This window comes from Oculina patagonica, chromosome 5 (genome assembly GCF_052425735.1).
Source record: "Oculina patagonica isolate OP01 chromosome 5, crgOcupat, whole genome shotgun sequence".
Classification (NCBI taxonomy): domain Eukaryota; kingdom Metazoa; phylum Cnidaria; class Anthozoa; order Scleractinia; family Oculinidae; genus Oculina; species Oculina patagonica.
The window spans coordinates 8696050-8716771 of NC_135762.1; the positions used below are offsets into that span (position 1 = coordinate 8696050).

At 39.1% G+C, this 20722-nt stretch overlaps 1 protein-coding gene across 1 annotated transcript; it reads right to left on the reverse strand.

The window, feature by feature from the left end:
- Nucleotides 1–1544: 1544 nt before the first annotated feature.
- LOC144655302 (uncharacterized) lies at nucleotides 1545–13692 on the reverse strand. Its single transcript, XM_078515519.1, has 5 exons — nucleotides 13262–13692; nucleotides 10815–11091; nucleotides 7231–9060; nucleotides 4916–5472; nucleotides 1545–3713 (listed from the first exon to the last, which is right to left on the reverse strand). Exons 1-5 carry the CDS (start codon nucleotides 13334–13336, stop codon nucleotides 3534–3536), a joined length of 2919 nt encoding a protein of 972 aa, XP_078371645.1. The 5' UTR covers nucleotides 13337–13692; the 3' UTR covers nucleotides 1545–3533.
- Nucleotides 13693–20722: the final 7030 nt, after the last annotated feature.

The window sequence follows — 20722 nt, forward strand, 5'->3', positions numbered from 1 at the left end:
ATTGGCTAGATTTAAATTCTCTTTGTTAAAAATCTTGCCAAGCAAATCATTTGTCCACAAAGCCACTTGTTCCTCGTGCCCCAGGTTCTGTTGGCTAAGAGGGACAAGCGGCCCTGGGGATAAGAAAGTAGTGTGTTTTCCCCAGCCTTGTTTCGAGTCTTTAACCTAGACGGAAAAAATCCCTGGAAAGAAGTGGCACTTCCATTCAACCAAAAATACTGGTTTGAAATTCCGGGTATTCTGTGTGGCAAATGGAACAGTATATTGTTTTTCTGGTTGGTGCTCACGCTCTAAGTTTTGGTCAAATGGAAGGTGCCCATGACTATGCTGACCATGACGATTCTGGCTTGAAAAAACTGGGCCTAAGCAGAATGGTCTAATGAAATGATACTTTCTAGTTGTTTTGATTTTCTGGAACTTAAGAAAAACCTAGCAAGGTTGTCCTAAAATTTTAGATTTTTTTCCAGGGAAATTTCCATTCCATTGGCTTTCCAACCCAGAATGTCCAGAATTTTTGGTTGAATGGAAAGTGCCCAAGGTTGTTTGTGTCTTCCCCCTTTTCTGTCAAATCTTTTGCTCCCTGTTTCCTGCTCTTACTAAAACATCATGGAGCTGCAATCTTCTCCTAAATGCAAAGATTTGACATGTTCATAGGGGCTGATGATCAACTAGGCTCGATTTCCAGCCGATTTTCGGGAAAATGAGCCCGCGCTCCTCCCCCCTCTCTATCGGGGAGGAACAAAGACCGGACTCGAGGAGGCGGCGGAAATCGAGCCTAACGATCAACCTCCTTCCCAGGGTCTCTATTTTTCCTGTCTCCTGGAGGGTATGGGAAGGAGAGAGAGACCCTAGAAACAAGGTTGGCTGGCAATGTTTCTAACTGTAGAGCATGAGATCTTTGAAGGGAATAAGTTAAAAAGTTATTTTATTGCTGTAAAAAGTGTTGCATTTGGTGGGGATGGAGCTGGAGGGGAGAGTGAGAACAGGGGTGTCAGACACGAAGAGAGGCAATTTGGGGATTCTGGAAAAGGATACACGTCTGTTGACAACTTAAGCGTTTGTTTTATTTTTGTAGGAGGTAAATCTTGAGCGAGTAAGAACTTACATTTCCCCAAGTTAGCCAAAAAATAATGGTAACTGGTACAAATTTAGGATATTTGGATCTTAATAGGTTCTTATTATTTTTCTTAAGAAAAATTTACATTGTCAATGGAGAATAGGGGCTGAAGAATAGGGTGTTCAGCCATTTCCTTTTACTTAATTTATGGCTCCTGGGTGTTTTCAAGGATGATCTAGAATGTCGACTCGTCTTATTTCTCCAAAAAGTATTAAAAACATTTTTAATCAATTTTTAAAATTTTAGGCTAAAGAGGTTTTTATAAAGAGGGTGTCTAACTGGCAAATCTTGCCTAACAGGTTCTCTAATTAGGTTCTTACTCGCTGGTTTTTACTGATCAATAGGGGCAATAGCAGTAGTGGGGGTTAAACATGAAATGATTATATAGAAGAGGTCTCCAAATCAAGAAAATCTAGAATGAGCTGCATTACCTATACACTGTAAGTCTTTATTAATTTACTTCACTGTCACAACTTTATAACACAAATTTCATCTAAAACCGTTTATTTACAAAGCACTATCACTTTAATTTGCCAATTAAACAGGCAGAAGGTAAAATTAATAGTCAAATTCGTCAAAATAAAAATAGCTTTTCTATAATATATATTTATAAAAAAATAATTAATATTACTCAGACTTGTACACAAAAATAATAATTATAATAGTCCATGCATTATTCTATGTTCCAGCATACAGCTAAAATTTGCTTATTCTAAAAGCTTATAATGTAGCCGTCGTCGAAGCTCTATAAACCAGTTTTACCAGTAATTGATCAAGTTCTTACAATAATTATTATCAATAACCTTTCACCTCCTCTGAGTTTCAAGGTGTAACAAATTTTCTAGAAGTTCTCTGTTCTACCAGCAATAACAGTAAGTCTATGCAAAGACATTTTTGAACCACGGAGGGCAACTGGATGTGGGTGCACCTGTCATTGGCAAGTTCCCCCCAGTTGCCATTACTGTTTCTAAAATATCTGAAGCTCACTGTTTAAACAAATGAACAGTACCACAAGAAAGTACTGCTCAGTAGCTATTCACCTCAAAAGTAAAGCATAATTAACAGTACCACATGAAAGTAATGCTGCGTAGCTCTCTTTGGGCTTCTTACCACTTAAAGCCATGTAAACTACACGACATGATACACAATTCAACTCCGTCTTTGAGCAAAGTAGTAAAACTACATTGTACATTTAATGCACTACCGGTATGCAATCCTCCAATCAAGGGAGATACATGTAAGCTTTTTAAAATACATGTAGCCACTGTAACTTAATCATTCTTATACATAATCAAAGGCAATAAAACAGAAAACCTCAATGTCTGTTCTAATCTCATTACTAATTAAAAATAATACTCTTTAAAACTTTGACTTCTCAAGTGAAATGCTGGAAATTAAGACCATGTCTGGTCCTACTTAAAAACTGTATATTAATAAATTAAAGTAAAACTTCCAATCACAAAAATAAATGCACTTTACAGCAGATTGTCCCATAAAAATAGTAATTTTAAAAACAAAGAAAACATGCACATGTAATATCCACTATACATGTATGTGCAGCCTGAATGACAAGATGCAAATCAAACTGAAGAATGAGTTCCAAATATCAGTGTTATGTACAATGTTAACGTTTCTATGGACCCGAGTTGCAGTGGGTACAGTGAGCATACCCCCATGGAACCAGAGAGCTAAGGTGGTCCCTTAAGCGAATTTTAGTTTCTGACAAACAAGTGAAATTCAGCCAGAATGTCCAACCAACCATCAATGTCTACTTTGGGGGGTTTCTGTCTTAAAACAGTGGTATGTATCCACATTGACACTGTGTTTTTAAGTGCCACTTCATATAAACTCACTCAATGTGTAACTTGCAACAGGCTACAGCAGTACATATAATTATGTTAATTGATGTACATGCATACATTAATTTTAATTTTAATTTCTTTCACTTTAATCTTTTTCACTGCAAAACTGAGACACCTAAAATATCGATCTACATATGTAGGTTGATGACTATATAACTGTTTTCTTTTTCAGGTTTTTTGATTTCATAAAAAAATTATAAAAATTTTCTCAGCTGTCATCATTTTGATAAAAACTAATGTATATAATTTTTGGCACTATGTACTGTTCATGTACAGCTTTACAATCTACAACTGGTATATACAACAAAATTAACTGTCTTGTCCTCAAATGAGGCACCACAACTTGTAAACAAATCTCTTCAATGCCAGTAAGAAAAAATAAAACTATTAATTTTGAATCAACTTTTCAAATCAACAGAGAGAAATTCAAGTTTCATGACCATCATGAAACAGCTTCCTATCTTCTCAAACATTTTCTTCACTATACGTTTTCTACATGTTATTAATGACATTATATTTTATAATAAAGGAGTTATGTCTACTTTGTAAAATGTTCAGCGATTTTCTCTTCGTGCATAAGAGGTTTGCAAAAGCGCTCTGGTAGATTCCTCATTTATATAGGTATAATGAGTGTTTGCTCTCCTGGGGGAAGGAGCAGGCTGTGTTTTCAGGTGGGGACTTTCAGCTATTTCAACTTCTGCATATAGAAGATCTCTTCTTTGTCTCTGTTCCACCTGCAATATGATTATTAATATATTAGGATCATTGACAGATTATTAATCACCAGGGATTAATGAATAGTCCATTTTACAGTTGCCTGCCAAGTGACCTAGCCTTTGAATGGTAGTGAGGCTGGAGGTGACCTTGCATTGATACAAACCTCTCTGCTTTATTATGTAAATGCAAACTAGTTTGCATCAAAACAACATGATTAACACAACAAAAGCAGTGAGGTCTGTATCAAAACAAGGTCACCCCCAGCCTCACTTCCATTCAAGGGCCAGGTCACTGAGCAGACAACTGTAAAATGGTCTATTAACATCATACCTGCCAACTCCCCGGGTTTTCCTGGGGGCCCCCAAGTTTTTCATCAAATCTACAGTGTACTGGTCTGATGTTTGGAGTATTCATACAAAGTCTTAAAATAATGGTATTTTTTATGCAAAGATTTCTAGATGTCTCCAGATTTTTTTATTCTGGGGGTTGGCAGGTATGTAACATTGAATACACTTGACAGTGTTCCAGGTAAGTGAGGGGTCTCAGGTAAAAACAACAAGGTCAGGAAGTACTGTAGCAAGTTTCAGTCAAAACAAAAATGTTCTATGATTAAACTGTTGCTACCGTTCTAGCTAGGTAACTGTGAGGGTGAAGTGTCTTGCTCAAGGAAGTCAGATCTCTTCATCTGTCATGGAGTCGAAAGGCCTGAAATTTCAGCCCGGTTTGTCGGGCTGAAATTTTGTTGCGATTACATGGAGAATTTCAGTCCGGGTTGAACACCATTAAAATTTAAAACTAATCGAGGCAGCCATTTTCTTTCGTTGAAAACCATCACTGCGCATCCGTAAGCTCACTTTCAGCCTGGGCTGAAATTTGAACGTGATAACACGAAGTTTTTCCACCAGTTTGCCCGGGCCGGACTGAAATCTAAGCCCGGCAAACCGGGATGAAATTTGCTATGTAATCAGGCCCTAAGACACTTACCATAAGCCTACTATAAGGAAGAGGTCCTAGTGTTGTGGGCTCGTCAGTAAAATACCTTACTCTAAGTGCCTCTCTCTTCCTCTGTAGTGGTAAATAATTGTCAGCTAAGGGCAAAATAATTGTATTGGGATAACCTGCAATGTACACCTCAGGGGAACAAGTAATGGCAGCCAAAGCTATTAATTTTACCAGTTTTTAAGGTTATCTAACATGTATTTATAGTGAATGCCCTCACCTGTATTGGTGTCGACCCGGCACGAGCAGGAGTCATTTGTGTGTATGCATCATCATCACCTAAAGAGGATGACGATGACGAACTGCTCTTTGTTCCAGAGAGCCTCTTGGTCCTCATGGTCGACATGTCTTCATAACACTGATCAGTAACTGGCGATTTTTGCCTCTCATCTTTTTCCAGACTGTAGCATCGCGTAAACTCTGATCTTGTCGGTGGTTCCATTACGCAATATTCTGCATCCTCTTCAACTTTTGGGGCCCATGTACTTCGTTGATTGGGCAAAGACCCTACATAAGGGTTTCCATTTAGGATCTTTACAAGAGGCAGGTTCTGGGGACGTTGTGGCGGAGTACCACAATTTATATAGCTGGGCTCTGGTTGAGGCATGGTACTTCTTTTGTATTTGCTTTCCCGATTAACTGGTGGTGCCATGTTACAGTAGCTGTGGTCTTGTGTTGGTGCCTTTGGCTTTGTGGCTCTGTTGACCTGGGGTGGGGGTTTCGTAGAACGATCAACTGCTGGAATCCCTGCGCTTCCACTCGGACTGTTTAAGCGACCTAAATAGTCAATACGAACATTAACTGTCAGTTGTACATGTACAGCAAACTGCAGAATCCCAATCTATACACTGACTTAGAAAATAACAATATTTTACATGTCCCTTGGGCTCATTTTGCAAAACGAAAATTATGAGTCCTAGACAAAAAGGAGTTTATTTATACACAAAAATAATGTAGACTTCATGCAGGTAATCATGAAAAAGAATTTTTTTTCTCTCTTTGTCGTGAATGCCCATTGTATATGAAATAATTTGTAATATGGTTTTAGTCAGTTGTAGACTTATTCATACAGTAATTACATGTAAGTATACAACTTTTGGTGACTTGAACCCAAATAACTGGAAAATCCCACACTAACTCAAAATAAGTCCCATTTCCCTTGGATTTGACCCCCCTTTTTTTCGACTTTTTTTGCTTGTTTACAAGCAAAAAGAAGGAGAATAGCAGTTATGTGAGGTATAAATCTGGAACCGGAAGGAATCACATTCTTGTTAACTCTCAAGGGACTGTTTTAATTTCTCAAGGGAATACTTTCCGCTGTGGGTGATCAAAGCGCGTGACTTGTAAAGTGTCACTCTATAGTTGTGCTTCAGCACTTCCGTTCTTGTAGAAAAAACGTGACTTGTCAAATTTACAAACGTTATATAACAATCAAAAAAGTGAGTAGCCCAAATCTTATGTCACATAACCAATTAAGAATGTAAGAGGTTCAGCGCTCGAAGGTAGCGAAGTTTAAAACGATTAAGAACGCAATTTGTACTGGTACAAGTCTTTAGGCCCTAATATTAATTTAACCTAAAACGATTAACAACGCAAATTTGTACTGGAACAAGTCTTTCACACACTAAAACGTTGCTAATAGTTAACCAAAGAGAACTCATTTCGTGACAATTGATTATTTCTGCTGAGTTGCACAATTTAGAATTGCAACATCATTAAATGTGTTGAGTGATATTTACAAGTGTTTTTGTAGCCTATTGTGAAATTACTTCCGGTGGAAGCAGTAAACGCTAAATCTTTTTGCTTCTGTTCAGAAGTTAATGCATCGCCATTAGAAAAATAAACGGCAACTGTTTTACTGGAAATGTAGTCGTTAGAAATGGCATGTGTGTAAGGTAAAGAATAACGCGAGGAGAAGCGGTTTTTGGTAAATAAATATCCAAACGAAAATTTACTTCTCAATGTGAGCTAATGTGGGGTTAAGATTGCGTGACGAGACAAAAGGTAACTCTGTCGTGCGTAACCTTTATTGGGAACCCTGCATTAAGCCGAGTAGAAATCTTTCTAACTCGAAAGGAAACAACTATTTCGATTAAAGGCAAACATCAAAGTTTACCATTTTTAATCAAGCCAAAGTATATGAGTCGCAAAGCACCCAGCCGTCGCGACTGACAAATACAGCATTTCCTCCGCGAAAATAAAAAAAATGCTTGAACTGAAGGACGTTTGAATTCTTTCATGATATGTTCGAACAACAATGCCCAGGATAAACCTTCTACTCATACTAACTTCATGCAAAAAAAGTCGATATCTCGAAGAGATCTTTGATTGTCATTTTTACTTGGTTAACTCGAACTTGGATATTTTACTCAAATTCCCCACTAACTCAAACTAAATTTTGTTTCCCTCAATCAAAATTTACCCTGATAACTCAAGTTCTGGCTCTTGCAACTTACAATGTTTCTGTTTAAAACATTTTTTCACCCCACATTGTTCTTTCCCCAGTTATGGTGAGCGTTATGTCTACATTCATACCTTGATTAGGGTGTTGTGGTGGCACATCATAGATGTCATCAGAGGTGTCGGGAGGAACATCATAGATTTCATCTGAGTATGTTGGTGGGACATCATAGTCACTCTTCTGGATAGGCGGTGGAACATCATAAATTGAGTTTCTAGATGCCACACTGGGTGGCTTGTCATAAATTCCCTCAGGGTCTTGATCATAATCAGGTGTCTCATCACTCAAAGATCCTGAATCTCTTTTCTCGCTTGGAACTGGTGGCAATGGTGCATCGTATCGATCATCGTGACCCTCTGACTTCAACGAGCAGATGCTTGAAAATGAAGCATTTAGTCCAGAATCTGCACTAACAGGACGAGTGGTTTTTGGCAGAGTGTCATAGGTGTCTTTACTGTGTTGGTTAGGGGTAGGGATTGGAGGTGGGACCCAGTGGTACACATCTGCACCAGACTGTTCACTGAGATGGGTATTATACACATCAGAAAAACGAGGATCCCTTGGTGTGCTCCCAGAGTCACTTGGTATTCTCGCTGGCCTAGCTGGTGGAACAACATCATAAACTTCTTGTGAAGTAGGCCGTGGTATTGGTACAACATCGTAAGTTTCCTTTGAAGCATCCTGTTCAATATATCTTTGTTTGCGCAGGGGAGGTGGAAAATCGTAATTGGCTTGCTCCGATGGCCTTCCAAAAGGAGGAACATCGTAGAGGCCTTGACCATCTGGAGTGTCACTGCAAGAAGACACTGGTCGCGGTTGAGGAACAAAGTCATAATTTTCCTGTTCTTGTACCCTGCCAACTGAAGGAACATTATAGAGACTTCGGCCATCTTGTGATTCGTTATAAGATGTTCGCCTTGGAGGAGGAACAATGTCATAGTCTTCCTGCTGTTGTCTTTTTCCCAAACCTGGAGGAACATCATAGAGACCTTGATCATCATGTGCGTCACTATAAGCAGACGTTGGCCTAGCGGGGGGAACAATGTCATAGTCGTCCTGCTGCTGTGCTTTTCCCAAACCTGGAGGAACATCATAGAGACCTTGACCATCGTATGCATCACTATTAGTAGACGTTGGCCTGGCCGGGGGAACAATGTCATAGTTTTCATTTTCCGTTGTCCTTACTACAGGAGGAACATCATATAGATCATCACTAGTGGACGTTGGCCTTGGAGGAGGAACAATATCATACACCTCCTGTGAAGATCTATTACTTGCCTGGGAGAGTGGTCGTGGCGCAGGCACTGCATCATAGTCCTCCTGTCTGGGCGACAAGTGATGCTGTGATTTTGCTCTTGGAGACGAAGGACTAGCCAAGCGTTCTTGAAGTGCTCGAGGGAGTGGGACATTGTCATAATTGTCCTGTGGTCCCTGATCCCTCTGAACTTTCTGTGGACTTGGTAAATTGTCATAATTATCCCGAGATCTCGGAGGAGGAAGTACATCGTAACTTTCTGAAGGATTGCCCAAGCTCATTGCAGCCAAGTCCCGTCTTGATGTTACGCTATTAGGAGAAAAAGCCCCACTAGGAACACCTTGAAAGTTAACTGGACACGTTGGACTTCCAACTTGCTCAGACTGCCTTCGTTGCTTCTCGCGGTGAGATTGAGGGTTAGTAGAATGCTCTGGTGGGTCACTCATTGATCTGGCTTTGTTCCTCTCGTCCATGATGTGTTTAGGAATGGAAAGCGGACAAGGGCTAGTTGGTGACGTGACACTTGAACCTGATGACGAAACACTAGACTGAGATCCAACAGGGCTCATTGTGCGATGTTTGGCAGCTGCAATTGGGCGAGAATTAGCTGGAGAAGTTTGATATACATTTTTTTGAGTTCCGTTCAAATCTAGAAAGAAAAGAAACACAACAGCGTGTTACACAAATGAACTTGCATGTGCAAGGTTTTTTGAATCTGTACAAAATGTACATACATGCAAGTAAGTTAATAATCACACATAATTGCCAATTAATTTAAAATCTCTTATTGAAAGCTTTGACATGTTTTCTCTGTTTTGTACAGTCTGTACGTGACTCATGGAACATTGCATACTTGCAAAAACTACGTGATTACATTGTATGGGAATATCTTTACATGTATGTACACATAATAAAATTTTATCCCAAATTTTCCGACAAGTTATGATTACAAGCATTTCAATAGCGCAGATTTCGTACACGAATTATTTTTTTAAAATAAGGTATACTAGTCAATTTTGCATAATTCCTTCAAATTTTTAACACAGCAATTACATTTTATCCCTGTGGTTAGTTCCCAGGGGGTGGGACTCGGGGTTTCAAGTGACGGGGATGATCAAAGGATTTTTTTGGGTTTGAAATTCTCGATTCCGGGATTTTTTTGGGTAGGAAAATTTGGCAAGTATTTTTTTTATTTGAGTAGGGATGTTTTTGGGTATTCAAAACAATCTGAAAATTTGTTGTAGTGTCTTGGCTGTGTAGTTCTGTGAATAAAGTACAAACAATCGTGTTTTGCTGTTGATTTTTGAGGGGTCAATTTTTGATCTAGGGATTTTTTTGGGTTATGTTGGAAACCCTAGGGATTTTTTGAGGTCTTGATTTTTGCCCCCATTCGATCATCCCCGTCACTTAAAATCCCGAGTAACCCCCCTGGGAGTTAGTTACAGTCGGGGGGAATAAGGGTCCAGACGCACTGGGCAAAATTTTGTTTATTTTGCGAAAAAATCTGTCACCAGTTCCGTAAGACAAGTGCGCCCGGTGATTTTCAGATCTACCAAATTTTGTCAAGCCTTACCAAACTTCAAAGGCGCCGTCGTCCTGCCTCGGAGCAGGACAAATTTTTGTCAAGCGTCAAAACTGACAGATTTTTCAATTAACACGACTTAATCTTAAAGAAAACGTCAAACAAGTATATTTGATCTCGCTTTTAAAGGCAGTTGTCTGCCAAAATATTTTATTTTTTCTCGACAATTGAGCTGTGAACGGCGGAGGACGGCAAAGACATAATGACAATCGACTCAGACAACAATATATATACGCTCGCAGTACTCCTGGCTTGGCACAATTTTTAAACAGCCCGAGTACAAGTACCGCTGCTGATCAAAACGAAAGCGCGGCGAGCCAAGACTATTGAATTGTACTAAAAGCGATAAATACGGCTCTTATCGGCTGGAACGTAAGACTCTTTTCAGCGAACGGAAAGTTATCGAAGGTGTACAGTTTTAACATGATTGACACTTTGTGGTTATCAAAAAATTTGGTGTTTTCAAGTGCGTCCACGATTGCCAAATTCAAAATTTGGTAGAGACAAAATTTGTCGGGACTTTTGGTAGAGCCAAACAAATTTTGTCAGTCCAGTGCATCCGGGCCATAAGTGCTGGTTTTGGCAAATCGTCGTTAAAGCACTCGTATTTCATCCAATCAAAAACTAGCGGGAAATCTCACGAGTACTCCGAAAGCAATCACACATACAAATATGTGATGTTGCTTAGCAACTTCTGGGGCGAAAATGGTACCACAGGCTCAGCCACTTCTCGGAGAAGTTATGTTGCCATCAACTGGCACTTGTTCCCCCGACTGGTTACATTTAGGTGGCTTTGTACTGCCATCTTAATTCTTAATTACCTGGTGAGGTTCTGCCGTCGGTTCTTCTAAAGCCACACACATTACAAAGTTTTTCCACCCAATTCTCCATATCTCCTGGTGACTCTGCCACAAGATAATATGTCCGCTGCTCAGTGACAATACTGAAAACATGCTTGAATTTATAGTGATCCAAATGCGACTCAACAGACTTGCAAAATGCCAAGTTTATTGGATCTTTCACGGGACGCTTCTCCTTGTCACTCTTGTAATAATGTAGCTTTTTGTTTGCATGCAAAACGAAGTAACGTTTCTGCCACTGCAAGAAGAATAAAAGCAAACGCCATGGTAAGAAATAAGAAGTGGCAAAATAGTTAAGTTATTTTCAGTAACCTTATAAAACATGCCATCACTTGGAAAAGAAAGCACACCTCAAAGATACAATGTGCATTGAACATTTTTAGTACTTAGAATGATGCTGTACTAGTCCATAAGCAAAACAATGATTTTGTAACGTTTCCACTTTTTGAACAGTGTTTTAATTAATTCAGCAAAAACAATTACCATAAGCATTTATCAAACCAAGATCCTAATATCATATTGGTGAATACTTTTTTTTGTCACTTCATTAGGCACAGAACATCATTTTTACTACCGGTACATGTGTATTTAATTAATAGCTAGTAGTTGAAAATAATACTAAAAGACTCTGGTCTATCAAAAGTTTCAAGTGCTGTTCCTTCCCTTTTCCAAGGATAGAATTCCATAAATTAGTGAATTGTAAAAGTTAACAAGGAAGTAACAGTGACTAAAAATATATCTTATGTCACATACCAAACACTACAGATTTAGCAAATATCAAGTTCTGAGCGTTCAGACATCAAATATAGACAAGGAATGTACACGTATATACCACAAACGTGCATATATGCATGCATTAACATGGAATTTTATAATTATAGACCTCCTGGGAACAATTATTGTTTACAAAGTTCACAATATCACTTCCTGGTGGTCAAATCATAATGTTTTACTGTAGATATCGGTTTTGAAAATTCTGGCAACAATACAATTTATATTTAGAATACAATGATGATACTCATTTGGACACGGACTTCAACCCTCGGGGAAACATGCTAAAAATGGTCTAGAGTTATCAACGGTTGATCGTTCAGTTGTACTTTTTAAATGTGAAATAACATCAATTATACGTACATTTTGTAATACATGAGACACCCCCGAATAAAGCTGACCCTTCAGTTTGATAAGTAAACCTAAATCAACCTACTTAGTTCAACTGCAATACAATTACACTTGTATAATAATAAATCTTTTTCCTATGCAACAAAAATGTGTCAACTTGGAATACACTGTAAGTTACATGTACAATAGAAAATGAAACACAAGTAGTTTAAGGAAGCTAATTCCGTGAAACTCCTGCCTTTATTTTTTTCCTGTCTACATATGTTGTCTATTAATCTGTAGGTCTATTATAAAGATGTTATAAAGTGCAGTTTTCCTAATCATGACTATAGGAATTTGATGCATATTTTTGTATATTTTATAAAACATTATCAATACTCGTTGCCAAGATAATGTTTGCTTGGCGCTGTAAATGCTACAGGACTGAAATTTTGTTATTCACATGTAGCTGAAGACAGGATATAGTGTGGATCATATTGCAAATTTGGGCAATGTGTTTTGAATGCGCTATTGCAAAAGACGGCACATTTTTCACTGTCTTTACATGTTGCAACTTGTGCACATTACGGAATCGTGGTTCTAAAAAACGGATTAGAGCAGACATAAGGTCATAAATATTAACTCGATCACAATAAGATCATCGCAAACAACTACAAATTTCACTTACAAAAATGAAAAATACTCGTCCAAAACTCAGGAAAATGTCCATAGATTTAAGCTCACATACAAACAAAGGAAAAGTTTCAGTAAGATCAAGATAATTTAGTGTTTTCAATTCCTAGCATTGCATTTGTTGTTTCAGGAAACCTTTGAGACCTTTACGATTAGAAAGAATTCATTAATTTTGATAGACTACGGAAGTCGTGGAAAGCATGTACAACTCGTTTATTGCGTTTTATTACACAAATATGTTGCTAGGAATGAGTGAAACGTTCATTTAAGCGTGTCAATTCAGCAAACCTTACAATAACTAGTGCATTGAGAAGCAGTTTAAATATTTTAAAGGCAGCGGGAAAAAACACAAGCACTTGACAAAGAGACGCAACAACATGTCTCGCCAAATTGTGAACAGATCTGTAAAATAATTTTGCTAGCAATTCAACGACTGTGCCGCGGAATAAACTAAAAACTATGTATTGATCAAGTACACAATCAACTGAACCAACTAAAGATACAGTGATCGAGTTAAAAATCTTAACAAAGAAGGGACGCAGCCAAATATTATTTGATGAAATCGACTCTGTCCGTATCGCATCGTGTACTGTGCATTTCATTCGAACACTTACCGTGCTGACTTTGAATTTCGTTTCTGGAGGCGATTTTCGAAGGTATCCTGAAATCAAAACATCTTCATCCGCCATTTCTGTCACGAATCTGTTTGGATTCTGGTATCTAAGCGATCTTTTTCTTCGCTACATCTGAAGCGAACACTCGACTCGAAAGACTCCCTTCCACTTGAGTTACTTCGCAACACGGAAGTCAGTCTTGCTGACTGAGGCCTGAGGAGATTATCTGATTGGACAATTTTGATCACGTGGCAGCGCGAGCATAAAATTTTCCCTTCTGCGGTGGCCTTGGTGCTATTTTCCCCAGCTGAACAAGTTTCCGAAGACCCTCCGAAACCGCAATGGTCCACAATAACTCGAATTTCCCTGACCTGATTTGGCAAAAAAATTCCAATTAACCCTGTCGTGATCTGAACAGCTCTTGAAAAGTAGAAACTACCTTAGAGAAATTGAATGTTAAATGGATTGTTTTAAAGTCAGACGTGACAGTCTTTTCAGTATTTCCCAATCACTGGGGGGCGGAACAAAGAAATTATTTACTGAGCCAGTATGACTTACGTCACTAAAAATTACGCTGCACGCTGTAAATATTGTTTTGACTTATCCCGACTTATATATTTCTCAAGATCACAAGAAAATTTTGCTTTCAGGACCGTGTCAATACAATCCGCGTCTTGCGGGCGGCTAAGCGAAAACCGCGAATATTTTTAAAATATGCTTTCCATGTTCCTGTTTACCAGCGCGTGAAAAAACAATCGTTTCCTTTTCGATTGAATTTATTTTTAACCTAACTATATAATGAATTGAATAAACACTTATTTCGTTAGAGCCACATGTACGCGAATGATGTATGCTTGCGGGTCAAACTTGAAAACTATTAGGTCACCGCCGGCAGCAGAAATTTTGATATATAAAGTGTGCTCACGATTTTTTTTCCCAATAGTGTATGTTATTTATATTAGCCACCAAGTTCTGAAAAGCGAAAACAATTAACTGTCACGACAAATAAAGCTTTCCGTGCCCGAAGAGGCAAGTCTAAACGTGTATAACCGAAAAGTCACGACGGTTTATAATATCGGTGCGTACAAAGGGTTAAGTATATTAAAACTTTGCCGGACAAAAGAGCGTCGATTCAAAAACAGAACTGATCAAAAATAATGCTGAGTAGGCTTTACAGTAAGAACGAGGGCTGACTCATTGGAAAGGGCTGTTCCCTTTCGTTTCCTAGATCATTTCCGATCCGTAAGACTGAGTGTGCGCACCCAATATATATCTCAAAAGGTATTCTGCTGTTTCTAATGGACTCCGGAAAGAGGGTCTTGACCCCAATACTATGTTTACTTTGTGTGGTTTTGACCGAAGTCATGGTTGTCACAAAGTTTTTTCCCCTACTCCTGAAACCCCTCTGAAAGCATCGAATCCTGCTGGCCTCAGCGTTTTTCAAGGTTTCGTGAGATCATCGCTTGATTTTGTGCCCATATATTGTTGGGTTTGGCCATTTAACACGCAAAAAAAACAACGATAATGCGCAATTATCTTGACCTTGTTGCATAATCGGCCAAAACGCTGAATCTGCACGTGCAAGTTCGTGCCCTTACGTGGTGGATATCGGGGTGCCAAGTAAATACGCTGAGAGCAGACATGTGCAGCCCTGACTACTTTACCGGCGTTGAAAGACGGCTAGAAATGAACAACGTGAGGAAATAAATGGCGGCTCAATTAGTAATTGGCGCATTATTGCTTGCTTGTTTTTAGCCTCTCTATGAGGAAGACGCGAAGTTCACCACTGAATAAAACAAAGATCTCAAGATTGAAGCGATAATCTAAAATTGACCAAAATTCGCGTGATCAAATTGAACACTCGCATATAGCTGATGTCAAAATCGTAAACACTATTGCAAATATCTGTAATTTCTGAATTTTGGCTTTTGACCACACAACAAAAAGAACGAAGATAAAGCGATTTTTTTTTAAGAAAAAAAAAAAACGAAGCGATTTGCAAAAAAAAAAAAAGAAAAATTGCGAAGAAAACGAAGACCGTGAGAACCTATAGAGTGGCTGTGTTTTACTTTTCGCTTTTTGAGGGTCAGGTAGGAACTGCTGTTCCGTAGTTTATCAACAGCAACAACAAAATAAAACAGGAAAACAACAAGAAAGCGGCTTGCAATTTAGACAATATCAGCTCATATCCTTGCTGTTTTCGTTTTTTTGGTTGGTTTCAGTTCATGTGGCGTTGCAAAACGGTAGAAATATATATGTAATTTTTCACTTATGCTATTATTAGCTGATCACTTAAGTGGACAAGCATGTACTTGAAGAATAAATAACATCTGTTGTGCCTGATTCCTGTACATGTCTTGCTAGGCTTGTGTGACGGCTCGAGACGTGATTACGTCAGTGATGACGACAACCATATTTGTTTGTTTTTGAAAAGAAGTGCTGAGTTGACGAAAGCACATACGTCATACTGTACTATATTAGGATCGCGGATTAAGCTCGCAATTTTGGTTTTGACCAAGGCCTGGCCATGGCTAAACTAGGAAACATCATTGTTGCGGACGCAAATGTTTCCCAGTTTAGCCACGCGGAAAAAAAATATGTTGCGGAAACAAATTTTGATTCACGTAAACAAAAAGATGTTTTTGCCTTAAGTCACAAATATATTTGCTTCCCAGACACAAAATTTGCTTCCAAAACATATATGTTGCCCAGTTTAGCCACCGTGGAAACAATGTTGACTAGTTTATGCGCATGCGTGACAGTTTGTTCCCGGAACTTTGTAAGGAACATTGTTTCCCTGGGCAGCAAAACATTTTCCTTGCTTCCCGCTAATTTAGCCACCTAAGAACATGACAAGGAACAATTTTTCCGCAACAATGTTTCCGAGTTTAGCCAGGCCTTTACAATAGTGGGCTCTTGGGCCAATGAACACTGTCATATAAACCACTGAATGCAATGGTCACACGACACATCTCCACGGCCCGGCCAAGACCTGTACGCATGCGCACAGCCTACCAGTTAAAGGAGCTACGTCACGGACAACGCATCAAGAATAAAATTGGCAAGTTTTTTCAAGTTTTTTATTCGTATAATCCGTACTTAATCTTCGTCAGTTGATACCATCCTTGGTTTATTTCGGGTCTTTATTCCTTTTGGTGTATTTCTAAGTTCCCCTTGACAACGGCTCAATAGGGTCAGTGTCATGTCATCGCGATTGTGTCGTTAGTGAAGTCAACTTGATTCCACGACTATATGGCCCCTGACACTATTCACAGACGACGCCTTCTGGAATGTCATCCATGCCATGCTGTTCCAAAAACCACAGAACCAGTTTTGATACTCACAGGCGATATTCCCGGAGGAGAACGGCTCACTTGCTCCACAATTGCAAGTGTGTATATCAGAATTAATTAAAAACTAGCAATAGTATATATATTGTAATTCCTGCGTTTTGATTGGTTAACAGGCAATGGTATATGAGCTCATATAGATGGTCCATATACCATTGACCACAAATATGGTAGCCAAAACGGGTCGACAAAAATAATGATAATGTATTTATATAGCGCATTTTTCATATGTATATGTTCAAATGCGCTTTACACACATACTGTAATTTTACTACACAATTGTAAAGGCCAGACCACAACACCGGGAGCTTCGTGCCCTACTCTATGCGAATAGTGTGTGGGTTCTTTAACGTCCCCTGTTATAAGACTGAAGATACAGGAGACAGGACCTACGGTTTATCATCCTTTTCCGAGAAGACTAGAATGTCTAACCATTTGCAGATGAAATTACAAAAGCAGCACATTCGCCTCAGTTATTTTAAGACCCTGAGTGTTGGTCCGGTCTGGGGTTCGAACCCACGACCTCCCGCACAGCAGTCCGGCGCTCTACCAACTGAGTAACCAGGCGGCGAGCTGGGGAGCTCAAGTATTGCAATTCTTTGGGCGTTTTTAATAAAACAATTATTCCAATCGCGCTTTTTGGATATGAGATCGTTATAGCCAACTCGGCGCTACGCGACTCGTTGGCTATCTACCATCTCATATCCAACGCGCGCTCGTGGGATAATTGTTAAATATAGCGGGCAGATAACTTCGCCCACAACTCACGCAACTATCACTGCAGTAACGTGCACGTGATATCATTCAAGGGCCACCCACAACCCTTTCGAAAGTAGTCTTCAACAGGTGTAGAACATTGGTTACGAAAATGCTGGAATTTTCAGCTCCTTAAATGCTCAAAGGTGCTCGACAATGCCAGTTATTTGCGCTCATCTGTCTGCTAACAAACATGTTCTCTAAGGGACGGACCCCCCCCCCCCCCCCTCCAAAAAAATAATGGTCCGTCCCTAAGATAGATGCAAAGTTCATCATGTCACGAGCGTGGAACAAACATAAAATCTGAGTCCCCGACGGGAATCGAATCATGACAACGGGCGGGCGCTCTATCTACTGAGCTACGGTCAGCCAGGCCATTTACAACAGATTTACAAGGTTCATATGTGCCCTGCTATGTACTGCTTCTCCTCCTCCTTTCCCAGACATAAGCCCAACTCCATCTAACTTTTAAATTTCCGCATTAGTGTGCTAGTGCTAGTGTGTTGCAAAAAAAAAATATGCTAAAAAAGCCTAAAAGATTCTAAGAAAAAGTTGCCGTAAAAAAATGGCTTTTGGTTCATTCGATGTTCATTGTTTCGTAAGTTTCTAGGAGTAAAAACAAATTTTGTAAGTATCTTTATGCCGTAATTTCAGCTCGTTTGCTAGCTTCCCATGCAAGGGAAAGGGGGTTGGGACTCCCATATGAAAGTTACAGGGATTATTCGTCGTCTCACTTAGGGTGTTAGGAACAAAAAGCCAATCTTTTTAGTCGTCTAGGTATCGTTTAAGGTTAAGGTTGCCGGCCAAGAAAAAAAAAAGCCATCATACTGTGATGGCGTTCTAGACATATCAACCGGGCAAGAAAAATGGTATCCTTTAGGAGTCACAAAAGCCGAGGCACGCCCAGATTGCAATTGGTCTCTGTAGAGGTTTAATTCAATTTTTTTTTCAACTTTCTTATGGGAGTCCCTTCGGGTACTTTGCCCGCTGATTTCTGCATGCTCGTTTAGCTGTAATGTGTATTTTTACTTGTTTATAGGAAGCGCTCGATCATACCTATGCACGAATAAACGTTTTGTAACGCATTGGATCATTTCACCTTTTTTGCTCCGGTACATTTGTCTGCCATGTATGAGACGCTGTGGAAATAAGAACTTTCGGTTTCCTCGATATACTCGCAAAGAATTACATTTCAGTCACTTTTGTGACAAAATTTCCGTGAATTATTTTAAAAATGTGCGAAATAACTGGCAAAACGGTAGTTCTGAGGTATCCGTGTCAAATCACTTGCGCGCGCGCGACTTTATTACGTCATAAAAGCAACAACCGCTTTGTGACGACAAAATTTTGTTGCTCATTTCCCGGCACAGAGATGTTCTGAAATTATGAAATGCGTGAGCAGTGTGTTATGAAATGCGTGTATGTTATGAAATGCGTGAGCAGTGTCCATAATGGAGATGGTTAAAGATGATGGCGATGGTAAAAGTCTGTGATTCTTCATTAATGAATGGTCCGATTGCAAAGGTAAAAAGCGATCGTTTTTTAGTGCTTTAGGGCTTCAAGTGTCCCCACTGATTCCCTTGTTTCCTATCAGTTCTTTGAATCCCCCTATATTTCCCTATATAGCTTACAAATGTCCCATCACTCTATAATTTAAAGGATCTTAGTCAGCCACGCCTTGAAATCCATGAAATTTGCCATTTCCGATGCCATCACAATTTTGAAACTTGAATGATGGACCGAAATCGTATTTGCATTCCCACAGCGATCTCTTTCGTGATACACTCTGCGAGTCTGCGTACCAAAAATTCCTTTTGTCAATAAACAAAGGCGTGGCTAACAAGGGTCCTTTAATTAAGAATAACTGATTTAGAATAAACCAGAAAAAAATGTTGCTTAAGTTATGACCAACTTTGTGCTGGTGTTTGTTACAATTAACGAACCTGTAAAATATATTCACCCATTGGCGCCCGAGCTGGCCAAAACCTGGCCAGAACACTGCCCTGTTTTCTACTTTAACCAAAAACGGCATTACTCATACTCAATCTCTTCAGGGGAAAAAGGTCTTTCCAATTATGCCCAGATGAGAGGGATTGGGTCAGTTGAACTTGAAATACATGTACCCACAAAAATGCTTAGAAATTTGAGTGCAAAACTGGCAGAATAGTTTGCCTCAACCACCCTTGGCTCCTCAATGGCAAGAACTTTCTGTTTGGATTATACATGTACTTTCTTGGAAATTCTTGATCTGAAAGTCTATAGGTTGCTTCTTTTTGTCTGGTTGCCATACTACAGTTTAATTGTCCAAAACCCATTTATCACTATTGGATGAGAACCTGTGAAAAACCTGTGAAAAACCTGTGAATTACCCTGTGAAGAAACCTGTGAACTACAAGTTTTCACATGTTTCTTCACAGGTTTTTCACAGGTTTTTCACAGGGTGTGAAATTTTGAAAACCTGTGAACAGGGAACGTTTCAGAGGGTCAAAACCTGTGAAAAAACCTATGAAAAACCCTGTGAAATACAACCTGTGAAAAAACCTATGAAAAACCCTGTGAAAAAGAATAGCGTTTGGGGAGCTTTTTCACAGGGTTTTTCACAGGGTCTAAAATCTCAAAACCTGTGAACAGGGAACGTTTCACAGGGTCAAAACCTGTGAAAAAACATGTGAATGCAGTTCCTACATAAGAAAACCTGTGAAAAATAATTTTGTTTTGGAGCTTTTCACAGAACTTATTCTGAAGATCTGAAAACCTAAAAATTAACGGGCACTTTTACAGGGCCAGAACCTGTAAAAAAAACAAACGAAAATCATGAGGGGATCAGTCAAGCGGCATCAACTGTAATTACTTCAGCGGAATGCTAGGATATTATCCTGTAATGTTGTGATTACAGCGCGCTGTGATTTTGAGTTTTTAAAATTTTGTCGATGTACCTTGGCAAAATCTGAGAAACAAGGAACCAGTTTTAAAGATGATTATTGAAGAAAGTGTGAAAAGAAACAAATTTTAAAACTAACAACGAAAATGCACAGCAAATTTAATAATACCGCTGAGGCGCAGTAAATAAAATACAGCCGGACTGTGATTTTCGATTTTCAACTTGAGCGGCAAGAATCGCTGGAATATTCCCGCCGCAACTTGTTTCCTTTAAAATTATGGAGTTCAGATATCGCCATGACTTTGAAACAACATGTTTTGTTTCTCCTCAACTAGCGAATTGCGAATTTCAGCTGGGCCGAAGTTGAGAACTTTGTATCGAAATTGACAATTTGATTCAATAACTCGCAACGTAAATGGCAACTCGTAACAAACTTCCAATTTCCCAAAAATATAACATATTTCCACGTATTTA

Excerpts from the sequence above, each read along its gene's own strand:
- LOC144655302 (XM_078515519.1), bottom strand. The coding sequence starts at position 13,336 with ATGGCGGATGAAGATGTTTTGATTTCAGGATACCTTCGAAAATCGCCT. Across the intron at positions 11,092-13,261 it reads CGAAATTCAAAGTCAGCACG|TGGCAGAAACGTTACTTCGT; the intron begins GTAAGTGTTCGA and ends TTCTTCTTGCAG. Across the intron at positions 9,061-10,814 it reads CGACGGCAGAACCTCACCAG|ATTTGAACGGAACTCAAAAA; the intron begins GTAATTAAGAAT and ends TTTTCTTTCTAG.